Source organism: Periplaneta americana, chromosome 5 (genome assembly GCF_040183065.1).
Source record: "Periplaneta americana isolate PAMFEO1 chromosome 5, P.americana_PAMFEO1_priV1, whole genome shotgun sequence".
Lineage (NCBI taxonomy): Eukaryota > Metazoa > Arthropoda > Insecta > Blattodea > Blattidae > Periplaneta > Periplaneta americana.
Genome location: NC_091121.1, coordinates 90,462,787 through 90,486,589, shown reverse-complemented (window position 1 = coordinate 90,486,589; position 23,803 = coordinate 90,462,787). Strand labels below are relative to the sequence as shown.

Below are 23,803 nucleotides of genomic sequence, written 5' to 3'. Positions count from 1 at the left end.
CCTCTGTACACTTCATTTACTAGTACATTCATAGTAACAATTTGTGTGTATACATAGCACTGGCCTTCTGTGCTCGAGGTTGTGGGTTCGATCCCGGCCCAGGTCGATGGTATTTAAGTGTGTTTAAATACGACAGGTTCATGTCAGTAGATTTACTGAAATGTAAAATAACTCCTGCGGGACAAAATTCCGGCATATCGGCAACGCTGATATAACCTCGGTAGTTGTGAGCGTCGCCATGTATTGTGGGTCCCTATCACCACGGCATGGCGCGTCCTCAGGTTGCGGATAGAGGAGACGGCCTCCAGATATGGAGGGTAGCTGCGAATATATTGAATAAGCAGTCGTGGACAGCCGATAAGGGGTGGTCCTCCAGCTTGGGGGTTGGGCGAAGGGCTAACAACCCATCACCGTAAAAAACAGCTTGTTACGTATCCCTATAATAAGCCTCGGAATAGGATTGATTCTCTGGCACGACCACAGCAAAGGAATAAGGTTTTGAGATTTGGCACTTGGAACGTAACTAGTCTTTATAGAACAGGAGGGGTAACATTAGTAGCTAAAGAACTAGCTAGATATAGAATAGACTTCGTGGGAGTACAAGAGGTTAGGTTAGATGGGAATGGCATATCAGAAATAGGAGATTACTTGTTGTATTATGGGGAAGGAAACAATAATCACCAATTAGGAACAGGATTCTTTGTTCATAAAAGAATAAAATCAGCAGTAAAAAAGGTCGAATTTATCAGTGACAGGTTATCATATTTAGTACTTAAGGGTAGATGGTGCGACATCATAGTTATAAATGCTCACGCCCCTACCGAAGAGAAAGACGACCATATAAAGAATAGCTTCTATGAGGAATTGGAACATACTTTTGATCATTTCCCTAGATATCACATGAAAATTTTATTGGGGGATTTCAATGCTAAAGTAGGACGGGAGGATATTTTTAGACCAACTATTGGAAAAGAGAGCCTACACGCAATTAGTAGTGACAATGGAGTTAGATTAGTCAACTTTGCCACATCGAAAAATTTAATTGTCAAAAGTACAACATTCCCCCATAAGGATATACATAAATATACTTGGACTTCTCCAGATGGATTGACACACAACCAAATAGATCACATCTTGATAGATAAACGGAGACATACTAGTATAGTAGATATTCGAACTTTCAGGGGTGCAGACTGTAATTCTGACCATTATTTGGTGATTGGAGAATTAAGAGAAAGATTATCAGTAGCCAAGCGAGTAGAGCAACAAGTTAATATTACTAAATTTAATATTTTGAAATTAAAGGACGAGGAAGCTAAGCAAAATTATCAGGTCGAAATTTCGAATAGGTTTGCCACTTTAGAAAGTTCCGACGAAGTTAAGAAAGAATTAGATGTTAATAGCGTGTGGGAAAATATCAGAGATAGTATCAAAATTGCAGCTGAGCAGAGCATAGGTTATTATGAAACTAAGAAAAAGAAACCGTGGTTTGATGAAGATTGTTGCATGGTAGTAGAAAGAAGGAAACAGGCAAAATTGAAATTCTTACAGGATCCAGTCGAGGAGAAGAGAGATAATTATTTCAACGAAAGACGGGAAGCAAGTCGTACACTTAGGAATAAAAAGAGAGGTTACTTGAAGGAAAAACTGAATGAGGTAGAAACAAATAGTAAGAATAAAAACATTCGAGATTTATATAAGGGTATAAAGGAATTTAAGAACAGATATCAGCCAAGGGTAAACGTGATCAAGGATGAGAATGGTGACTTGCTTGCAGACTCTCCATCAATCCTAAACAGATGGAAAAACTATTTTGCGCAACTACTAAATGTACATAGGCCAAATAGAAATGATCGGGACGAAATTGAAATACAAACTGCTGAGCCATTTATACCCGAACCCACGCTTTCAGAAGTCGAAATTGCGATAGAAAATCTGAAAAAGTACAAGTCTCCAGGTATCGATCAAATTCCAGCAGAATTAATACAAGAGGGCGGAAGCGCATTATATAGCGAAATTTATAAACTTGTACTTGCTATTTGGGAAAAGGAAATTGTACCAGAACAATGGAAGGAGTTCACAATTGTACCTATTTTTAAAAAGGGGGACAAAACCAACTGTGGTAACTTTCGAGGAATATCACTTTTGTTGACGTCGTACAAAATTTTGTCCAATATTCTTTTGAGAAGATTAACTCCGTACGTAGATGAAATTATTGGGGATCATCAGTGCGGTTTTCGGCGTAATAGATCGACTATTGATCAGATTTTTTGTATTCGACAGATAATGGAGAAAAAATGGGAGTATAAGGGTACAGTACATCAGTTATTCATAGATTTAAAAAAGGCATATGACTCGGTTAAGAGGGAAGTATTATATGATATTCTTATTGAATTTGGTATTCCCAAGAAACTAGTTCGATTAATTAAAATGTGTCTCAGTGAAACATACAGCAGAGTCCGTATAGGTCAGTTTCTATCTGATGCTTTTCCAATTCACTGCGGGCTAAAGCAGGGAGATGCACTATCACCTTTACTTTTTAACTTCGCGCTAGAATATGCCATTAGGAAAGTTCAGGATAACAGGCAGGGTTTGGAATTGAACGGGTTACATCGGCTTCTTGTCTATGCGGATGACGTGAATATATTAGGAGAAAATACACAAACGATTAGGGAAAACACGGAAATTTTATTTGAAGCAAGTAGAGCGATCGGTTTGGAAGTAAATCCCGAAAAGACAAAGTATATGATTATGTCTCGTGACAAGAATATTGTACGAAATGGAAATATAAAAATTGGAGATTTATCCTTCGAAGAGGTGGAAAAATTCAAATATCTTGGAGCAACAGTAACAAATATAAATGACACTCGGGAGGAAATTAAACGCAGAATAAATATGGGAAATGCGTGTTATTATTCGGTTGAGAAGCTCTTATCATCCAGTCTGCTGTCCAAAAACCTGAAAGTTAGAATTTATAAAACAGTTATATTACCGGTTCGTCTGTATGGTTGTGAAACTTGGACTCTCACTCTGAGAGAGGAACATAGGTTCAGGGTGTTTGAGAATAAGGTGCTTAGGAAAATATTTGGGGCTAAGCGGGATGAAGTTACAGGAGAATGGAGAAAGTTACACAACACAGAACTGCACGCATTGTATTCTTCACCTGACATAATTAGGAACATTAAATCCAGACGTTTGAGATGGGCAGGGCATGTAGCACGTATGGGCGAATCCAGAAATGCATATAGAGTGTTAGTTGGGAGACCGGAGGGAAAAAGACCTTTAGGGAGGCCGAGACGTAGATGGGAGGATAATATTAAAATGGATTTGAGGGAGGTGGGGTATGATGATAGAGGCTGGATTAATCTTGCTCAGGATAGGGACCGCTGGCGGGCTTATGTGAGGGCGGCAATGAACCTTCGGGTTCCTTAAAAGCCATTTGTATGTATGTATAAGTTGTGAGCGTCGTCAAATAAACCATAATTAAAAAAATATATGTATCTATACAGAGTCTAATTACGAAATAGGCCTATATGTATATTTAAAAAAATAAATGATTTTTTTAAATAGTTGGTTTTTTATTAGGTTTTATACAAGATCTTAGCATTAGAATTAAGAATCGAGTCATTGCCATGGCCGCAATGTAATTGACATAGAGCATAAAATTTTAATAAGTTAATTTAAAAAAACAGCTGTTATGAAAATTCAGCTCTGTTGGATATATATCATCAAAATATGACTCAGTACAAGAAAATTTGTTTTCATATTTTTTTTTTCTCTAAATCAAGAATATTTTTTTACGAAATTGAAAATGTTCTCTATAAATGTAGAATCATCCATTTGGTTTAGAATCCTGGCTGATAAGGAAAATTGAAGAATCGTTGCAAAGCCACGTCCATGATTTACGTTCCAAGACCTGACTAAAGCTTTTAGAATTCCATTGTCAAAATATTTTTGTTTTTTTTATACAATTTCATATTGACAGTTAATTTTTATGCTGAATCGGGTAAGGCGCTTGCCTGTCGATCCGGAGTTGCGCTCGAGAGCGGGTTCGATCCCCACTTGGGCCGATTACCTGATTGAGTTTCTTCCGAGATTTTCCTCAACCGTAAGACGAATGTCAGGTAGTCTATGGCGAATCCACAGCCTCATCTCGCCAAATACCATCTCACTATCACCGCTCCCACCGTCGCTAAATAATCTATTACTTGATATAGTGTTAAATAACAAGTAAAAAACAAGAAGAATATATACACTTCCCTACATTATGCCCTCAAGGATGGTCGGACCCTATTTTATTAGAATCACCTCACAGTTAATTATGTAGTCCCCTAAATTCAGGCAAATTATCATGGCCATGGTTTTGTGTGGTTTTCCTAAGGCGATAAGACAATGTCGGGATGAGCCCTAAAAATCTATATCGGCATTTTACAAATTAAAACCTTCTGAAATCGAAGCATTCACTTCCGCACGTTGCCTTCGGTAGGCCTACTCCTGGGCGAGCTTATTCGAGTGCTAATCGCACAGCGTAAGGGCTCGCATGTCTTCTGTTCCGAGGACTGCGGTTGGCCTGGTGCGGCCTGGCGAATCCAGGGTACTATTTTTCGAGGCCAGGGGGCGCCAGAGCACTTATATGATTTTTGCACTATCATCAGATGTCGTATTTATAAACAATAATATTTTATTAATATTTAAATAATTTTATAGTTAGGTATACTCGTAGACCTAACTGCCTCCAGGCCTACATCAACATTCAAACCCATGTCTTTTCGTCTGATATTCCATAAATAGGCCTATTCCTGCGGAAATAGCGAGGATAATGATGATGATGATGAGGAGGAGGAGGAGGAGGAGGAGGAGGAATGGAATGAAATGGAATTTAACTGAGGTGGCACGGATGGCCAGCACTGCGACCTATTGAGATATATTGCGCTAACCCTCGATATGGAATAAGTTGCGTGATATAGATCCTCTACGCGCACCGCCCTAAACACATGACTCCCACAACGACCGGTCCTTAAAGCCGACAGAATACATACACCATTCCTGCTTCGGCAAATTCCCCCAAAGCCCCCTGTCGGTCCGAGGCGAAACTCCTCGCACGAGTAGGTCCGCCTCGGGTGCCATTTCAGAAGCCATCCAACATCGCTGAACTACAATCCACGGAGGCCGGTCGAGAGAGTCAGCAACTTCGGGAGGCCGCCGGTAGAGTGATCTGAAAAACCATGAAAGAGATGATGAGGAAAGGATGATAGGGTAGGAAAGAAAGTGGCGAAGATGAGTGGGGTTCGAATCGCCTGATAAAGCTACCTGATATTCATCCATAGGAGTGAGGGAAAAACTCAGAAAAAAAACCTCACCCAGGCAACTCGTCCTGACCGGGGATCTAACTCGAGACCGCTGGAGGATGAGGAGGAGGAGAACGACGACGAAAAAGAAAACTACTATCGGTACGACCAAAATTCCAGAGCCAGGGCACATTTTTGCTTAGAAACACATCACTGTCTCTCTCTCTTTTAGCAGCTATTAGATTATGTCCATTTTCGGCTTTCCTCTTCAATATTCTCTCTTCTTCCTTCATGTGAAACGACTAAAAGCGCAGTGAGACAAGTGACCAACAGGCTTGGAGCTGACACAGACAATTCGTTACAGTACCAATTTCCCTTGCCAGGACGCGTTTCCTTGTAAATGATTCTCCTCCCATTTCCCCATTCATTCATTGATTCCCCATTGTTGCAGGTGTGGTGGGTATCCAGATTACTGATCTACGAGTGCCGCATGCTGTGCGGAATAACTCCGGGTCGGCGGCGATCCTTGACTGCGAGTACACACTCAAGCCGGACGAGCTCGCAACCGATTCGTTCTCGGGTCTTGTGGTGAAGTGGTACTTTAACAACAGCCCCAGTCCTGTGTACCAGTGGATACCGGGACAGAAGCCGCAGGACCTCGGCATCCTGAAGGGCAAGCTGGACCTGAGCCACCGAGCTTCAGAACACAGCGCCACCATGCACCGCGCCCTCTACATCCCCAACCCCACCACAGAGCTCTCGGGCGAGTACAAGTGCCTCGTGTCTACATTCGACGACGAGGACTTCATGACCAAGAAGATGGTCGTCTTTGGTGAGCAATAAAATTACTGCATACCGATAGTTATTATGTCCAGATGTTTCTCAATTTTCAATATGTGCTTTCAATGTTCAAGAGATTGCAGGTTCTTCAGTTGAATTCATTATTAAGCAATTTAGAGCTTATGGCCCGGTTTCTTCAACCTTTGTTAAATTATAACAGTGTGTTATTCCATTTTAACTGTAAACTTAACAGTTGAAGCATTTCTTCAATTACTGTTAGTAATAACAGGCTGTTAAAACCCATATTAATTTAACTGCTCAATTTCATGCAGTTAAATCATGTAACTCTCTGTTAGCATAGAAGTATTCAATATGGCTGGTGCGTTAGATGCTGAACTTCTGTATCTTGATTACCTATTTAGAAAATTATAGCCATGCATACATAAACAGAGCGGATGATTTCAGTGATTTGACAGAACAGAAGTTCATACCAAGGTATAAGCAATTTGATGCCAAACCTCACTTTTCGCTTTCAACGTAGATCCGTTTGTTTGTTTATTCTCAATAATTGGTTTATACTGCGAAATTGTTTCCAGCAGAAGGCTTCTCTCCAAGGAAGAGAAATTAGTCCCATGATTTCTTTTAGATCCAGTGTTTTCCATTTCACAACAGCAATACCAACACAGCAATACGTCGCTCCATGCTACTATGGTACAGGCGATGGAAAGAAGCATAAGTCAAACCTAAGAGACTACAAAGACTTCTATCCTCTCTGAATCAAACAACCGAAATAAGCGAGAATTTCAACTGTCAGAGTTCGGAAAACAGAATTGAGCCTATACTTGATTATAGGTTATGGTTAAATTCTAGAATCTATGGTCCTAACAGAGTGTTAACAAACAGAATGTTAAAATGTGAAATGTGAAGTTGAAGAAACGCAATATTTTTAACAGCAATTTATGCTTTTAACTTACAGTTAATCAACGCTATGTGCATTTTAACAAAGGTTGAAGAAACCGGGCCTAGGTGTATTGTCCCCCTTCCATCAGTATTGAAGCTGTTGAACTGCAATGATTTTCCCGCAGTCTTAGTTCATACGTCTTATCATCCCCGTGACTGCAATATTTTTTCTGGGCGCATGTAATATTTCACTTATCATAACTAAGAATGACTGAATCTTAACAATACGACTAGGGAACGTTGCTTATACGCGAATATCTCCAGTTGTTCTGAGCGACTAAAACACCGCGCCCTCCAAGAACTAAGTTACATGAGTAGGGGTATAACGCTACTTCCAAATTCTAGCATCAAAATTAAATGATTTTAAAATTCATAATAAATTAGGTCTTCAGTTCTCAACCTTTGAAATTTGATCGGGATAGAAAACCGAGAACATATTCAGAATATAATGGAATGTTCGTAATATTACACTCTTCTGAATCGAAATAAAATCAACCAAGTACCTCACAATTTGTATTTTAATTTAGCAATATAATAATAGATGTAAGAAACCAGAAGTTGTGAAAGAAACTCTCAATGTTAGGTAATCCATGACAAACCAACGTGCTAATTTCAACAAAATGTCACTTCACTAACACTAATTGCACGGAATTTACTAAGTCCCTATCTGTTCATCTTCTCTGAAGAGGCAGTACTTCCATCGGCCCGCATCTCGCGCCCTCGGTGTTCCTACATGCTGTACACACGTCAAAACAGACAGTAACGCACCACTGCTCTTAGGTAATCGTTCCTTGCGCGACCTATGCCCATGGCAAACTAATAAATAAAGCAATTTATTTAAAATCACAACAAACACTTCGCTTATATATGTTATTTTTGGCCCAAAAAGAACTATAGGCTACCTATATTTTCGTATATTTCCTTCATTTTTGGTGAAATGTGTAATAAAAATAGAAGGTAGTTTTCTTTCATTGACATTAACTTTCGAAGCGTTAATAAAACGCTTTACTCCTCAGGAACATGATTGTAAACTAACATCATACGTTTCTACAGGGACATCATTTTATTTTTACTAACATTTTTAATATTAACCTGGCTATACCTTTAGAGAACCGGAAACAGTTTCTATCCCCTTCCACGACTATAGTTCGATGATACTGGCGTAAAACACAAAGAAATTACTCTACTAGGTATAGGAGGGAAGAAAAGTAGTTCATCCATTTACGTAAACTAGGAAATATCGCGATTTTGAGTTTGATAATGTTCATTAGGTTTTTGTTTAATCAAAATACAGTAATTACTATATTAAGAATAAGTGTTTTACTCACGAACTGAGTTATCCATGTGAACGTATTCATTATGCAGTGTATATTATACTGTCTACAGCACATAAGCGTACAATATAGAGAATGAAGTTAAATTGAAAAATAATCATAATATGGATATTTAAACACATTTTTGAAAATGGTGGCCATTCATTTCGATACAGGCTTCAGTTCTTTTATGCATACTATCGCACTATAGACTATTGCATCTAATTCCAACTGCCAGTTTCGTCCTTCTTACTAGTAACTCATGTTGAAATAATTATGTACCTACTCTATAAAAGAGTACCTTACGTACTATAAATTAAATCTTCGCTTCTGCCCGACCCGCACAAATAAAATTACTCAGACATGCTATCTACTGTCCGTCCAAGTGGTTATGACGCAGGATCGTAGAAAGGGGGAAAATCACGTGACAGTTAATTACTTAACGAGGCCATTTTATTTAAGTTATTTTAAACAGTTGTATAATATTACGTAAACGTCCAATTCTTAACAGAAATTAATGCTTTCAGAAAACAGCTAAGACAGCCCAGCTTTTACAGAGGTGCGAACAGAAGCAGGTGGGGGAAATCGGTATGCGAAGTAGACAAACGGACAGTACCTGTGCGAAAAAATGATTCAATATTGAAAGCTCTTTCGTCACTGGAAAACGCGAACATATTTCTGGAACGTACTATACTCACTAACTCAGTGCTGTTTACTATATGCGGCCTTGGTTCTGTGTAAGGACTGTGGAAGTTTACTAGTAGAAGGGGTGGGAGTGAAGTACATTCAAGAACTGAGTTACAATAAAAATTGAAGTAAAAACAAAATGATGTCCCTGTATAAGACACTCCATTTTCTATGTAATAATACTAAGAATTTCATATTGCAGTCCCTGAACACTCTAACATAACACTGGGGGCTAATAAGTCCTGTTCCTGCAATCTTGAGCCAGGCAACTCGGACGGCTGTTTAGAAAGACCCGTTTCACGCACCAAGTCATTCAGCTCCGATTACAGAATGAGATGAGGAGTTTCTGTAACTTCGAAGCAGAATTCTTCATAACTAGATTGTTCACTTGAAAGAGCAGATATCGCTGGGCTTTGAATGAATGTATCCTCTCTTTAGGTGGCTGAGACAGGTCATTTCCATAAGGCACCAGCTTGAAGGCAGATGGCATATGGGAATAAACATTTATATATTTAGATTTTTGTAATTAACAATATAAAAATTTTATTTCAAACTCCAAACATCCTTATAATCCCGAAATTCCATCGCTATAGAGTAACGGTTAGCATGTCTGACGTGAAACGAGAGTTCCCGGGTTCAAATCTGGTTGGGAGAACTTATAGCCTATGGTTGATATTTTTTTCCGGAGTTTTATCTCAACCCAATAATCGCAAATGCTAGGTAATTATCAGAACTGGACTCTGTACTCATAAAATAAATTATTATTATTATTATTATTATTATTATTATTATTATTATTATTATTATTATTACAGTGAAACCTCTTCTTACGGACACCCCCAAGATACGGACATTCCTCATATACGGACAAATTTTTATGTCCCAACCGAAAAAATATAGAAATAATGATACATTAAACTCTCGTTTACGGACACTCTCAGACACGGACACGGACACGGACAGCTGTTTCATAGTCCTAAAGCTTGCGTTACCTCCTGACTGCGGACAGAACTTGGATTTCAAGACCTAATGTGTTACAAAAATGGAAAATTTAGTTTTGAGAACTGTACAGAAAATCCTTAACATGAAAGAAGACAATAAGGGTTACGTAGGCTACCACTAGACCAGACGCCTACCCCCTTGTTAACTGGAAGCGAGTGGATAAACGAAGTCATAAAATTTAATCTCTCTGATGGGTACAAGGTTTCTGCGATCGTGAAATTGTATTCGACACATGATGGGGTTAGTAGGATTATTCTCTTCATTTCAATCAGTTGTTCTGTTTCGAGAGACATGGCACCTGAACGTAAAGGTTGAGTTGAAAACTGTAAATTAAAATACTACATAACTGTAGACCTAGAATAAAATTGCATGGCGCAGTACTGTATTTTCCTTTTTCAGTTTTATCTACTGTAGTTCAGAGTTGCAAAGAATTCACTATAGTATTAGAATTAAACTACAGTAATACATTTCATTTAAAGCGTGAAGGGATACATAATGCATATTATAAATTTATTGTTAGATTGGGGAGCCTCCCTCCCAATAAAGGACAGATTGTTACGTACCTTCGATGCCCGTAAATGAGAAGTTTCACTGTATTATTAATTTCGCTGGAATTATCACCTTCATTTCACTCAGAAATGGTAGATAACCATCACGGTTGATAAAGCGTCGTAAAATGAACCATTTTGAAAAAGTCCCAAATATGCTCGCAATAACAATCCTAACAGTAAAATCGTTTAAGGCAATTGTAGGGATGAATCCCCTGTCAAATTTTTGTCTCGATTCACCTAATAAAATGTTTTCCTATAGGCCTAGGCCTGTGGTCCATATTCGTACTTTTTCGTTACCTGAAGCAAAAATTGGAAATTTATCCTTTGAAGAAGTGGAAAAATTCAAATACCTGGCAGCAACAGTAACAAATATAAATGATACTCGGGAGAAAATTAAACACAGAATAAATGTGGAAAATGCCTGTTATTATTCGGTTGAGAAGCTTATGTCATCCAGTCTGCTGTCAAAAAATCTGAAAGTTAGAATTTATAAAACAGTTATATTAGTAATTGATTAACTAGTGGACTTACTCTTGTTAATTATATAAGTCTGTGCGGCTTACAGCTGTTTCGGTGCATCATCAGTTATATTATCGGTTGTTCTTTATGGTTGTGACGCTTGGACTCTCACTTTGAGAGAGGAACATTGGTTAAGGGTGTTTGAGAATAAGGTTCTTAGGAAAATATTTGGGGCTAAGAGGGATAAAGTTACAGGAGAATGGAGAAAGTTACACAACACAGAACTGCACGCATTGTATCCTTCACCTGACATAATTAGGAACATTAAATCCAGACGTTTGAGATGGGCAGGGCATGTAGCACGTATGGGCGAATCCAGAAATGCATATAGAGTGTTAGTTGGGAGGCCGGAGGGAAGAAGACATTTGGGGAAAAAGACGTAGATGGGAAGATAATATAAAAATGGATTTGAGGGAGGTGGGATATGATGATAGAGACTGGATTAATCTTGCTCAGGATAGGGACCAATGGCGGACTTATGTGAGGGCGGCAATGAACCTCCGGGTTCCTTAAAAGTCAGTAAGGAAGTAAGTAAGTAAGTACTATGTACTGGTCGGACTCCACCTATGTAATGTCATTACAATAGTAGGATAACACGGGTCTTCATCTTCACAAGGAACTAATAATCAAGGCCTTGGAAGAATTCTGAGCCACCATCGTAGTTTTCGTACGGAGTTAAAGCAGAATAGAATTTCGTTTTTCCAATTCTCATTGATACGAATCTCCAGTTTTTCCTCATAGACAGTACAGTAATATTTTATTTTGCTGTTAAATGTTATCACAAAATAAACTTACTCAATATTTTTGTGTTTAAATGTTTGATGTGTTTCTTTGATTTATTTATGTGGAAATAAAATTGTAAGTTGTTGCGTATACAATATGCATGTATGTACCTATGCGTTTTTAAGCTCTCGGATTGAATTTGATCAAAAATTGAATTGTAGATCATGATGGAATAATCAAAAGACTATTCCCGATACACAATATGTAATTTGTATTAAAATGTAGGCTACTCTCTTTATCCACATAATTTCCGGATTATCTGGAATTTAGTTAATCCGGGAATTTCGGTTCCATTTAGTCCAGGCAAATAAGGTTCTAGTGTAATGTGAAACACATTTTTAGTAAAGTTAATTGACTTGGGAATATCGCTATATGTAATCCATAATGACTTTTTGAACTCGAATTGTGAGTGTGATGAATTTCGTTTCAGAGGTGGAATTATTTCCGATGATAGGATGATAATCGATGATGATGATTAGCAGAGATGAATTTTGATAATTATATTAGAGAAATTACTGGTGGTTTTTCCCTCGATTCCCCTTTCATGTACAAGTAGAGTCCTGCGTTTGGTTACTTTGAATTCAAGTTGGCTGTACGTCGAACCTAGTCAACATTTCACGCTGCGGTCTTTCCCCGCTCGCTCCGGTTCTGTCTGTTTACATCAATTTATGCGTGTACCTGTGTGCATATTTTTCATTTCATTTCATTGATTATATTCCATAGATCTTACATTATCATTGAAGCTTTAAGATGTGGAACAAGTCAAAATTTTACAAGATTACAATTTTTTGGCGTAATGAAATGAGATGATTTAATAGCAACAATAACTAAGTATTTATTTAAAGGCAACTTATATGCAATAAAAGACAATTTTTTAACACTTTTAGATGAAACTAAAACTTTTTAGCAGCCTGCTCCTTCATTTTCAGAAGTCAGCACATTTTTCTCACACATGTAATGAGAAAACCAATCGAGCTAAGATAAAGATACATTTACCGAAATATATTAAACGGTGTTAAATATCTATGCAATGCAAACACACGCTCTCAGAGACGCTCTGTGATTTTCACTGAAGCTATGTAGTGATAATATCTTGAAATGTGTAACAAATGCAACATTAAGCTAAAAACACATTCGAATTTCTTTTGTTAACTTATGTATTAGTCGTAGTGACATAAAAGAAATCGAAGTCCTGAAAAATTGAACTCTAGAAATAATTCAGGTACCACATAATTTTTGTTTAGTCGCTATGGCTATATACTGTCCAGAATTTGTATTCCCTGATTTTACAATAAGTAAAATTCATTAAGGTACTTTAGATTTAAATAAAGTTTGGAATTAACAAATGAAATAAACATAAATGTCAGCACAAACGTGAAATGAAACAAATGATGAGTGCGTGCTTTACGAGTCTCTATACATTACATTACTGTATATATTTTAAGTGTTTAAAATAAAAAAATTCTCCTTATATTTGATAAAATACATGTTATTTTTTCTTAACGAAGTGTTGAATAACAAATTCTTCTATTAGTGCACTGATCTCAAAGCGTCTAGATTTGTTTGGTATTCGCATGTTCACTGAAAAGCAGACCTAAATTGAAGCGTTCAGAGCCATAGTGGGCCAAGCGCCATTTATTAAAAACGAAGAAAGCAAGGGATAAGGTTAAGTGAATACCATAGTTTAATGAGTATTGACATATCATTTAATTTTAATGTGTATACTTTATATTAAATACATGCTATATGTTTCCATTGAATTATGGTAATAACTTCATTTTAACTCCTGTTTTCTACGGTTTTAATAAATGGCGCTTGGCCCACTATGGTTCTGAGCCTTTCAGTTACATAGTAGGGTCTTGTGCCTCCATACATATCTGCACTGTTGCGGGTCGCTTGGAGACTGTAGGCAACCAAACGGATGACTCTACTTAAGTATATATAAGTTACAAGCCTCTCGGTATACTTCTTTTCGAAAGAATCAGTGCTGAGGTTTTTATTGCTCTGGGAATCCACCACCCATTCCCGGCTATAGCGGAAAATTCTGTAAAATACAGTAACATCACAGTGTTTGTTATTTGTTTAGTCAACTATCCGAATAAAGGTTTGAACCTCATAAGTATGGTTTTAGGTTTTTAAGAAGTCCATATTAGCTTACTGAAATAAGTAAAATATATTATTTAGGTTTTTTGTTCGAACTGTGAAAGGTGTCGCAAAAATTGCCTGATTATTAAAAAATGTACTTTTACAGTCAATTTTAAATAACATAACTTTTCCCACGATGGTAAAGATGGAATAATTTCCAATCCATTGTCGTAATAAATGTAACTTCACTTGTTTTGGCATAGCTTAACAAAAAAAAAAAAAACACCAGAAGCACCAGAGTAAGACAGACTACACAGAGACCTTAGAAAAGTTCACAGCTCGTACCCGCACACGCAAGATCAGAGTCTTCTATCAGAGAGCATACCCGGAAACTACACGAATTTCAACAATGCGACTTTTTCGCAGGTCATTCACCGCAAGAGAAAGTTCAGTCACTTCTTACTCTTCTACTGGCATGTCATATCTGCGATCAGTGGAAATTCCAAGATACATACAGTCCTAATCACGTCCTTGAGAGGGTGAAGCCTCTCTCAGCTTATTTCGAATCTCACCGGACTGGTGAACGATAATGACGTCACGCTGCAGCGAAATAGGAACAAAAATGCTGGAAGGTTCGATGGCTATCATGGCGGCTATACAAGTTGTCTGTGCTATGCTAGCAAGATTTTGCGAAATTTCCGTACTGTCATCTCGTTCAAAGAAAAGAGAGCATAAACATTTTATTTTTTGAGCCAGTAGTAATAACTGGTCCGTTGACATGTTCGCTCATAAGCCATTAACATATTGTTTTTGCGTTGTGCTCATTACAAACAATACAGCAGAACCAAAGCAGAACACACCACCATGACACAACGATTCATTCGTCTGCTAATTTCCGCCCTATACAAGAACCAATCAGATTATCTGATGGATACTGCCACCACCTCTGCAAGCTGATGGAACCGGTGCGACACCGGTGGAGCATCAGTGACGTCATCGTAGAAATTCGGAACACCGTGGTGCCGTGAGATTGCTCAGCGCTGAGATTCGGAATACGCTCTCTGTTAATCATTTTATCCAGTACAACAAAAAACTGAAGAGGTAAAAACCGCAGACTGGATCAATTGCTCCAGCGCAGAAGTGGACAAAAATTATAAGATGAATTGACATTTCAAAATATATTTATATAAAACCCAGTAAATGTAGAATACATATCAATTATGATTTAGGCTTTTTTTAGTTCTTAAAGTCCAATTTAAGTTTTTTTTAGGTTCAACAGAATTTACATGTATGACTTTTATGACCATGATTCGGAAAATAAAATTATCGAAATTGAGTTTAAAAGTAAGGAAAAACGGGTAAAAACCTATAAATACAATCTCTTCTCATAAGTGACACGAATGAAGCATCACTTATGAGTCAACTGTTTTATATATTATCATTAAATGAGGCTATATTTCTCATTGAGAAATACAGTATTACCATCTGATGTATTAACTAAAATAGAGCAAAATTATCAGGTCACTTGTTTCCTATTTGGTTCTCTATGTTGAGCTCAGAGATTATTGTCTCTTTGAACTGATTCATTGGTGGAAAATAAGATTAGAGTCAACCTGCCACAATCACATTTTCTGCTCAAATGACATTTCTCTATTAAAATAGGGAGAGCTTTATTTCCTCCCCTTTATCATCCATTTTACTTATTGGGAAGAAAATTGAGGAGAGTTTTTTGTTCTATAAATTATCCGTTGTGTGTTATATATATAGCCGATGATTGAGTTCAGCGTTGTAAACTCTCCAAAAGGGAAGGGCACTGTCGGAGTTCAGTCCACTGACGGCTCTCTCGTCAAAAGACATCTTGGCATGACTACAGGCAGGTATTTATAGTGTACAAAGCGACTGTGGTGCGAGTGGAAGGATTAATAGACTCAGTTTATTCTCATTCTAAAGCTGGAATTCAATTAAATTATTGCAAAGATTTTCTACAAATAGTTTATTTTCACATGTTATTCTCATTCAATTAATGAAATACTTGTCTTACACTTTTGTGGAATGGCCCCTGAGCAGGTGTATGTACTTTTTCGCGGGGTGCTAAAGTGATTTTTGTATAAACCACAATATTCATTTTCATTCTAGGAATAAAAATTATTATTGCTATTAAATAATAATAATAATAATAATAATAATAATAATTATTATTATTATTATTATTATTATTACTATTACTATTATTATTCCATTGTTTTCTGTATTGCTGCTATTTAAAATATTTGCTACGTATTTTTAAACTGTTTCAGTGGAAGAAAAGGCCTAAGACCTTAACTCTACCAGTGAAAATAAATCAATCAAATAAATGACTAAATAATGTAAATTGTAGGAAAGATCATCGTAGCATCATTCTTTATCATTAGAATGCATTGTGAACAGTCTGCGAGGTCTAGTTTTGAATCACGTATAGAATGTAAACTACATCACAAACAAGATGCAAATGTTCCCTAGCAGTACCTGTGTCGTTCGAGAAATACATAACGTCACGTCATGAAAAGCTAACCTTGTTTCCGTACGCCCTGGGACAAAATATGGTCTCTAAGTCTCTAATTATTACTATAATAATAATAATAATAATAATAATAATAATAATAATAATAATAATAATAATAATAAATATTATTATTATTAGTTTTAGTAATTATTATTATTAGTTTCAATTAATAGTGCTAAATAATTATTTACATTGACTCCTATTTTTTTAAATTTATTTATTTATTTAAATCCACCACCAACAGATGCAGGCTTCCAATTATTACAGGTGGCTTATATAGATACATACACAAAATACATAATAAGAAAAAAACAAAACAACCAACACAAACGAAAGAAAGAAAATACATAACGGTAATAGATGCTAGAATATAATATTGCAGTTAACGTGCCAAACGTCAATATAATGATGCAAAATTATTTAAAAACTAGAGTAAAAACATTATAATACACTTCTTCATAATTTAAATATCTAAGGAAATACAATTCTTTTTAATATTGTATGAAATTGTTTAATTGTTAAATTGAAATCTAATTAAGAATCACAGTTTAAAGAAGAGAACTGTAAGTATTACACATAACAAACAATGGAGAGTTCTTGAAGACAACAGTTCTAGGAATGGGAATAACAAAAGGTTGCCTATGACGTAATTCTGTTCTTTTTACATTGAACTGAAGGAATTTAAGAAAATCACAGTTATCCAATATACCGTTAACAGTCTTATAGAGTAAAATTTGACTATTTATTATTTATCGAGATTTTAAAGTTTTATAATTAAATTCAAAAAGTAACTTATTATATGAAATTTGATTGTCATAAGACGACACGTGATGTTTTTTTTTAAATATAAATAACGTAAAAATCTTTTCTGTATCCTTTCTATTTGCATCTGATGGGACTGGAACTGAGGTGACTATATTGCAGACGCATACTCTAGCTTACTCCTAACTAGAGTTTTATATAAAGTATCAATAGTATTTATATTTTTAAATTATTTTGTATTTCTGATTATAAATCCGAATTTTCTATATGTATCAATTACCACGTGATTTAAGTGCATTTTAAAACATAAGTTGTGCGTAAAATAAATACCCAAATACTTAAATAATTCTACTCTAGGTAACTTCACACCATACGAATTTTGAGTAACATGATTTTATTCTGACGTATAGTAACAATATTTTACTGGGTGCTGGGTAACTTTCGGTGCTGGACCCCGGACTCATTTCACCGGCATTATCACCTTCATTTCATTCAGACGCTAAATAACCTAAATGTTGATACAGCGTCGTAAAATAACCCAATAAAATAAAAAATAAAAAAAATTACTGGAATAAGAATACGCGTAGTAGACTTAACAATTTTCCTACTTCATTAAAATTTAAACTAGATTTGTATATTTTCCACTTCAGCTCTCACAGAAATGGTCCCAATGACAGATAATGTCCGTGTTTGAAACCCACAGGGTTAGCGTTATATTTGTAATTCAATAGAAATTTCTGTGGAAAAATGAGTTTTCTTCTGCAACTTATTGTGCATTCTTCAGGACACTCGTATTACTATGATTGATTTTATATCATCTAGGTAGTAGTGATATAGAAATCACAACTCAGGTGATATGCTTCGGAAAATTACTCGAACATAACTATTAGCTCTGAAGAGTGACAACGACATTCAACGAATTTGAAGTAGGATGTAATGGACTCTCGGATTTGTGCCTCTATACAATATAGGCTTAAAATGAGGAAATTTATCGTGATTTGTAGGTGATGGTGATAGTTTGAAAATAACAAAGTATGCTACTCCACACATGACGTTTCCCTCATACCTGAAGTTCTGCAGAATTTTCTGTTACACGCCTCGCGCAGCTACATCGAATCGTTCGCCGTTACTATGGTAATACAGAGCGATCCCTATATACAGTACGAATATTTAGTCCTGACAGTCGCCGGAGATGTGCGGCTGGATCAGGTGAGTCCATTTAGTTGCGCCGAGGGGTGTTTGGGTTAGTCAATCGCTTGCCTTCGGAGCGATCGGTTATCATGCGTGCGGTAGAGCAGTATGGTTCTAGTGCAATTAAGCTCTACTGCATTCCTTTACCGACCGCTCGCCCTTATCTCTACTCCGGAATTCTCCCCACTACTCCTATTACTTCCCCTCTTTCGCGTCGCTGAGCTGTCAATACTAAATAATCGGTCTCGTACTTTTACCCATTTAATAAGTTACAATTCCTCTTTGCGAATTAGTATAAACTTGAAATTGAATATTATGATCTCTATGGTTCTTCGAGAATTTACATTGATAGGCCTACCCCTGGCAACTTTAAATATTGGAGATTTATCCTTCGAAGAAGTGGAAAAATTCAAATATCTTGGAGCAACAGTAACAAATATAAATGACACTCGGGAAGAAATTAAACGCAGAATGAATGCGTGATATTATTCGGTTGAGAAGCTTTTTTCATCCAGTCTGCTGTCAAAAAATCTGAAAGTTAGAATTTATAAATTCTAGAAATTAAACGCAGAATAAATATGGGAAATGCGTGCTCAGTATAGGGACCTATGGCGGGCTTATGTGAGGGCGGCAATGAACCTATGGGTTCCTTAAAAGCCATAAGTAAGTAATTACGTAAGTAAGTAAGGCCTACCCCTGGCACGATTGTCGTCCATTGTTGATATTGACATTGGCTGTTATTGTAGATACGATATGCAGTGATTAGTTCGCCTTTAATGCAATCACCACTTCTACGAACATCAGCGTCATTATCACCTCTATTTGTGCAATTACCTGTATTATTGTTAATAAACAACTTCTGACACTATTACGACTAATAATTCCACTGCATCAGTTACTACAACACTACTACAAATATCACCATCACAATTACCATCTCTTTTTGTACTACTATTACTAATGCACCACTTCTATCATTATTACAACTAATACTTCCACTACATCTATTACTACAATACTACTACAGGTATAGACGTCACAATTACCACCTCCTTTTGAAATATTATTACTAATGCACCACTTCTATCACTATTACGACTAATACTTCTACTACATCTATTACTACAAGTAGAGTTGAAGAACGATCGAGAAAGCAAGGCTAACAGCGCCCGCAAAGCCGAAAACCCGCACGACAATACTGACTACATCGCGTCATTGACGTAAAGACTGCATGTGAGAGTTTCAAGACTTCGGGAATTGTCGAGTCTCGAACGTCAAGCAGCCTTGAATCGTCACAGTTGTTTCACTCACAGGACAGGCTGAAATTTCAGCTGTTTTGGCAACTGTTGTACATATATAAACAATCAATTAGCCTATTTGAAACATCATCTTTACCTTTCGGTGTATAATAATCCGTTCCCAAATTTATAATTACTAGGCCCTTATTAAAAGACTAGGATTTTTCTTTTCGTATGTTTGAGATCAAGTGTACAATCTCAAATAAAAAAAATATATTAACGCTCTATGTCACGTTATGTTTTATGTTTCTTAGAATGCAAATTTATTTGATTTTTTTTTCATATTTATACAACCTTAGGTAATAACTGATAATAGAATCAGAATACTTTGATAACTACGATAGGCCTACTGTTTTGTTTTGTCATTTTGTCTCAATTTAACATTTATAATGTTACTTATTTCAATTACGTATGTTATTCAAAGTTACGAAATCTTTCCCCGCCGACCAAATGCTAATTCGAGAATGATGAGCAAGACTCGAAGCGCACGAAAGTTACGAGACGAGACTCGAAAGACAAATGCAACGAACACAGCGAGCGAGAGCGGCAGTTAGTTTTGTTCATCTCTAACTACGACACTACTACAAGCGTCACCAACTCAATTACCACCTCTTTTGTAATATTATTACTAATGCACTACTTCTATCACTATTAGGACTAATACTTCCACTACATTTATAAATACAATACTACTACAAATATCAAGATCACAATTACCACCTATTTTTGTACTGTTATTACGTATACACCATTTTAACCACTACTACGACTATTACTTTCACAACATTTATAAGTACAACACTATTACGAATATCACCACAAAATTGCCATTCTCTTTGTATTATCATTACTAATATATCACTTCTATCACTATTACTTCCACTACATCTGTTACTACAACAATACTACGAATATCACCACCTCAGTTACCACATACTTTTATAATATTATTACTAGACTTCGTTGAATTGCCACACGCAGCATGCTATCAGGTTGCCGATGTACGGTAGTATAGAGGAGGTGGGCGACCGCCCGGTGTCGTAGTATAAACAGTTCATGTTAAGAGTTGTGACCGGTCCAAATAGATAGAGCAGCTACAGCTAATGTATACCTATGTAAGCACTTGTTTTTGCATTACTGTGGTTGGAATAGTCAAAGCTTAACATTTGTTCAGTGCAGACAAGAATTATGCAGAACATTACAGTAAAATAATGGAGGTAATTGATGCATTGGATAGCACAGACAGTTCCGCTGTTGCACCTGTAAAATCATTGCCTTCTGAATATTGGAAGATATTGTGTTCACTGACTCTAATTTTAAAATCGTGTGCAAAAGCATCACCCTGTTAGAATCGTCCAAACTACAACTCTCAGAAGCCCTTAATATAGTGGATAAAGTATCACAAACCGTTATCCACAATAACAGTTCACTAATTTCAGAAAAAGTGAAATGTAAGTTGAGAAACATTATTGCTAAAAATTCTGCCTATTCACAACTTCGTATTATAAATGATGTGGTATCAGGTCACGACAAGACGTCTGAAGTTGGTGTACTAAAAAGTAGTGACTTTCCGTTCTTCAAATATGCATGTGATTTTGAACGTACATTTCCCAATATAAAAACTGTTTAAGTGACCATCGGAGGAGATTACTTTGCAGTCGCTCAAAATGTACGTAACTCTTCACTGCAATGCACATATTCAAGAATGATGTATCTTACATTAAATTTTAAAAGTTAACATATCTCACTATAACATAATTGTGTATTTACATGTTTAGACATTTCCTACTTCAATGATCATTCATTATATTTCTTGAATGCAGGACACAGGTTTTATTGTACTGTTCGGTGTTTACATCAGAGGCATATTGCATCCTTTGCATGCCCCTTTCTCATACAGTCTATACCGCGTGCGCAGTAAACCTTGCGATTCTCGTGGCAATTCCACGAAGTCTAATTATTACTAATACACCACTTCTGTCACTATTACGGCTAATACTTCCACCACATCTATTTTAGAAATCTAATTTAAATGGAATGCTGCTAATTTTATACTCATATGATCTTCGATTGGTGCAAACATAACTTTATCGTCAACATATAATATTGTTTTCGGTGTTGTTTTCTTATTTGTATTCCAGTTTATATTGATTTCTGTAATTACTATAATATTAGGTTAATATAAATATTGAAAGAATTGGGGATAGTTGACAACTTTGAATTACTCCTTCATTTCTGTTGAATGAGTCTGACGATTTTTTTTTTTTTTTTTTAACTTTTGTTGATATTCTGGAATTTTAATATAAAGTACGGATGGTATAAATTAATTTTTAAGGAATGTTTTCTTCATACATAATTTGCCATAGCTTGCGATAATGCCGTCGTATACGTTTCCGAAATAAATGATTAGTTAATAAGTAGGGAGACTGAATTCACATTTCTTTTTCAAGATTTGTTTCAACGTTAAAAATATTATCCATCTTTTCTTAAAACAACTTTGTTCTTCTCCTAAAAAGTTTTACAATAATAATTGTTTAAGAACACAGTATGAAATGAAATGAATTTGCTTATCAATACATTTACATATAGTTATGAATAATGATAATAACAATGATAATAACAATGATAATAACAATAATAATAATAATACACATAATAATCAAAGTAACGTTGACAGTTCCTGATAGCTTTACACGCTGTTTCTACCGATGTACTTTTTCCATTAGTACACATAACTTAAACATCTCAAGTCACGATGTGTTATAATCCAGAAAATTGACTGTAAAATCAATGCCAGAGTGGAGCCTTGCATGCAGTAAAATATCCTCATGATATAGATAAAGTTATTATGTCCTTGCGTAATGATAGGGTGTGCGTCACTTGTCTTGTCTATGTTGTCGTAAACTGTCCGAAGAAGACAAAAATATGTCCTTGTGTCTGAAACTATTTTCACATCAAATCTTTGTTGTCGCGAAATGCTCACGGAAACATGACAGAACTGGGTAAAGCATCAAGCTTCTAGGATTTGTGTCTGAAGCCCTTCCTATTGGCTGAATGACAAAGTTCCTTTTTATGGCAAGTAGAATCCGATGTTTATTAGTTCCCTCTTTTAAAAGCACAACCTGTTATATATTTTCGAAATATTAATGGAAAAATTGCCGTTTTTCTAAACACGATAAAGCAGTATGACATTGAAACCTTCGAAAAAGAATTAATGTGATTTAGAGACGGGTTCAATGAGGCTTGCTAACTTACCTGTGACATATGTACAGTAATATGTAATGTAGGTTATATAGGCCCTAATAGCTGAGCCAGTTGCCGGTAATTCAGAACTCGAAAGTCATAAGAGTAAACTTTTTAGAAACTGTTATGTGACGTGGACAGTGTTGCCAACAGTTGTTCGTATAGTCCCGCTAGATGGCTTTCGAAAACCCGCGATTTTCTAACAAATATCTACATTTTAACGTATACTTATTATTCAATACTACTACTACTACTACTACTACTACTACTACTACTACTACTAGGCCTACTACTGCCGCCGCTGCCGCTGCCGCTGCTGCTGCTACTACTGCTACTACTAATGGTCAAGCATCCACCCGCCAATGTAACGAATATTGCACACTTTTATCATTCCCAATGTGGTGCTATAAAGCAATTTTGAACACTTATCACAGACACAACATATTTAAATTCTTATTGCACTATATACGTTACCGTTAAAACCCAAAATCCAACAAAACCAGTTTCAACTAGTAAAAACTAGTTTTAAAATATAGATAAATAGAAAGCGAATTTTCATATGATCTAGAATCAGTGACAGGTTAGGTTTGGTTTGTTTAGGGTTTTTTTTAGGCTTTTACCAAATAAAAACCTAAACAAACCAAACCTAACCTGACACTGATTCTAGATCATACGAAAACTCACTTTCTATCTATCTTTATTTGCTGAAACTAGTTTTTACTAGTAGAAACTGGTTGTGATGGATTTCGGGTTATAACATATATAATATGGAATTATATCTACATCAACATATCCATTA

General features: G+C 36.1%; 1 protein-coding gene across 1 annotated transcript in view; it reads left to right on the top strand.

The window, feature by feature from the left end:
- Positions 1-23,803, top strand: part of LOC138699964 (uncharacterized) — a 583,336-nt gene that overhangs the window by 208,930 nt on the left and 350,603 nt on the right. Inside the window, exon 2 of the mRNA XM_069826202.1 lies at positions 5,740-6,120. Within this exon, the coding sequence (XP_069682303.1) occupies positions 5,740-6,120 (381 nt within the window). The remainder of the gene's footprint in view (positions 1-5,739; positions 6,121-23,803) is intronic.